Here is a 3,106-nt window from a genome sequence, read left to right as displayed (position 1 = left end):
TGACCCTTGATTGCGGTTTTGAGTAATGAACCAGGCTGGGAGTTTTTAAAAGCCTCAGGAATCTTTTGCAGGTGTTTAGAGTTACTTTGTTGATTCAGATGATCAGGTTAATTACTTATTCAGAGAACCTTTTCATGATATGCAAATTTTTTGAGACAGGGATTTTGGGTTTTCATGAGCTGTATGCCAAAATCATCAGTATTAAAACAATAAAAGACCTGAAATATTTCAGTTGATGTGCAATGAATTTAAAATATATGACAGTTTAATTTTTATCATGACATTATGGAAAATAATTAACTTTATCACAATATGCTAATTTTTTGAGAAGGACCTGTATTTTCACTCACTGACAATGAAAGCTGGTCTTGTCCTGTTGGTGTGTTTCCTCGTTACTGTTGCTAAGGCAGTCCAGGCTGAAGGCCTGATCAGAGCTGCGGGAGGTTCTGTTCAGGTATGTGCTTGAATTCTGATGCAGCTGACTGGAACTGGTCCAACATGTTGTCAATCTGACCTGAACTCTTCAGCTCTTTGCTCTCCTTTGCTTTCTTTTTTTTTCTTGTATGTTTGCTGCCTGTTGACCAGAACTCCCTTGAAAAGAAGTTTTTAATCTCAATTGATTTTCCTAGTATATAAAGGCAAACATCTTTCCTTCTACATGGAATGCATAGCAGAGACCAGAGTTGGAGTGTTTTCTGGAACAGTTCATAGGAAACAGTTTTCAAAGCAAACAGTGAGAAATAAGTGAAGTAGCTCTACTTCAAAACAGGGCAAAAAGTATTATTAAATGTAAAAATGAATTGATAAAGATTCTGCCCAGTCTGGTCTGAACTTCTGGAGGAGTGAAATAATAAATGAGTTGACACCAAGGTAAAGGTTTCAGAAATGATTTAAAATAAAATTGATGCTTGTCTAATGCGTTTAATCTTGTTTTAGTTCTAATTTTCTAGTTGACCACAGTTTTTACTGCAGAATTCATTAATATTTTTGTTTTATCCAAGTGTGTGTTAATGTGTGTGTTCAGTAACAAGCAGGCAGCCAGTGTTCCAGACGAGATATTTGATGCTGCAGCGCATCAGGCCATCACCTCTGTTAACTTCAGCAGGAACCAACTGACAGCTTTCCCACCCCGGTGTGTATCACTGCACCAGAGAATTGTGGGTAAACTACCTGATGTAATAAAGTCACACCCCCTCCTGCTGTGCGCTGTGTGCAGACTGCTGGAGCTCCACTCCTCGCTATCAGATATCAACCTAGGCTTTAACAGACTGAGCTGCTGTTCTGCTGACATCTGCTCCCTCCAGCAGCTCACACACATAGACCTCAGGTACGCTCACATCGTGGTTCTGTTCAGCTACCAGGAAATGAAACGACAATAGTGACACAGTCCACTCAGATTCAGGTCTGCACATTCATGAATTTATTTTGTCCTTAATTTTTGATTCTTATTGGTTTATGTATGACACATTTAGAGCTGTTGTTCCTTCCCACTTTTCTAAAACATTTTGGAGTAATTAATTTTGATATTTATCCAAAGTGTTCTCCTAGCTCATATTCTACCTAAATATAAATACAAATAAACCAAAGTGGTGCTCTTGGCTTTCCTTTTGTTTCTTTCCTGAGAACGTTTGTAAACGGCCAATTTTAAAGCATTAAACTGTGACGTCACATGTCTTGTATGTTTGCTATAAATACGGCATTTTCATAACAACTGAAGATAACAGTTGATTATGTTATAAAATGGCACTATGTGGCCCTTTAAGGTGACTTGTCAGTTTGGCACCCTTTTAGCAGCAGATGGTGAGGAAGCTACCTAATGCGGGCGTGATGACTGTGACCATGGCGATGAGTTGGAAGAGCAGGGAGCGAATCAGGGAGCAGTTTGATTAGCTCCAAAGCCACTGTAGTTCCCTGCTGGTACTGAGGTCAGCCTCACATCTAGAGATTCTGAACAAGCAGCAGAACAATAAAATAAATCTTTGGAATTTGCAGTGAAGCTCATGTATAATGAAGTGATGTATTGTGTCCATTCCAGCAACAGTCTGTGCCTTCCTTATTTCAGGAACAACCTGCTGACTGATTTACCCTCTGAAATGAAGAACCTTCCCAAACTACGATGCATTGTACTAAACCACAACAGGTAGCTCCACCTGGATCTGTTTTCTTTTTCTTTTTTATTACAGCCAATTAGCAGCAGCAGACTGCCACCATACTCTGTTTGTGCAGTGCAGAAATGTGTGTGTGTGAGTGTGAGAGTGACATCAGGGCCACCAGTTGAAACGAGAGTGGTCCCCATTTTAAAACTCAACTGCACCTGACTGTCAGCGCTTCGGTTAGCTACCGGTACCAGCCCCGTTTCTCCCATCTGAACCAATCCCAGTCGACAGAAGACCTGGTCACTGATTGGTCAGGGACTGTTTGAGTCATGAGAGTGACCCTTGGATACACTTGTATGGTGTTTCATAGGGTGCTTGGACAAAATAAAAAGTGGAAGCAAAACTGGACCCAGAAACCTGACAATGACCCAAAACATACCAGTGAACCCACCAAAGACTTATTGAGGATTAACAAAGGGCTTGGGCCTAGTCAAAGCCCTAGTCTTGATCTCATTGACATGCTGTGGTGTGAATTAGGGCTGTATAAATAAATTGATTCAGCGATATATATCGATATTTTCCGCCCTTGGAAAGTATCGATTTTTCATCCGCGAGTATCGATCCGTTAAACAATAAGGGTCCATAGCCTTAAGCTCTTTTTAACGTCTAGTTTGTTACGGCGCAGCAGCAAGACTCCGCCTCCCTCAATCTCACTTTCAACTTGAGCTTAAAGTGCACATTATAAACTATACACCAGTTTTTAAATTGTGTTAATAGGCCAAGTATAACCGGAGTTATGCTAAAATTAGTAAACCATATTTTTCCGAATGTCAGAGAAATGTCAAAAGCGCCGCCATTTCCCGGCTTTTCCGATTATGTGAGAGGGAATGAGCTTCCAAACATACAAAACGAAACAAAACATTAGATTCCTGTGTTTTTGGAAATGTAAAATCTTCAATAAATAGATGGGCTGTATTTTGTTGCTGAGAAACGAAGTAAAGTTGCGCAAG

At 40.2% G+C, this 3,106-nt stretch overlaps 1 protein-coding gene across 4 annotated transcripts in view; it reads left to right on the top strand.

Annotated features, from left to right (window-relative positions):
- The window catches only part of lrrc40 (leucine rich repeat containing 40), a 28,149-nt gene that overhangs the window by 23,684 nt on the left and 1,359 nt on the right, over positions 1 to 3,106 (top strand). For 2 of the 4 annotated variants that reach the window (XM_008408167.2, XM_008408166.2), the window contains 3 exons: positions 1,025 to 1,132; positions 1,217 to 1,327; positions 2,063 to 2,140. In XM_008408167.2, the coding sequence (XP_008406389.1) occupies positions 1,025 to 1,132; positions 1,217 to 1,327; positions 2,063 to 2,140 (297 nt within the window). Of the gene's footprint in view, positions 1 to 1,024; positions 1,133 to 1,216; positions 1,328 to 1,791; positions 2,141 to 3,106 lie in introns of all 4 variants that reach the window. The other 2 variants (XR_001776517.1, XM_008408168.2) reach the window with 2 other exon arrangements.

This window comes from Poecilia reticulata, linkage group LG4 (assembly GCF_000633615.1).
Source record: "Poecilia reticulata strain Guanapo linkage group LG4, Guppy_female_1.0+MT, whole genome shotgun sequence".
Lineage (NCBI taxonomy): Eukaryota > Metazoa > Chordata > Actinopteri > Cyprinodontiformes > Poeciliidae > Poecilia > Poecilia reticulata.
This window is presented reverse-complemented; position numbering and strand designations above follow the sequence as displayed.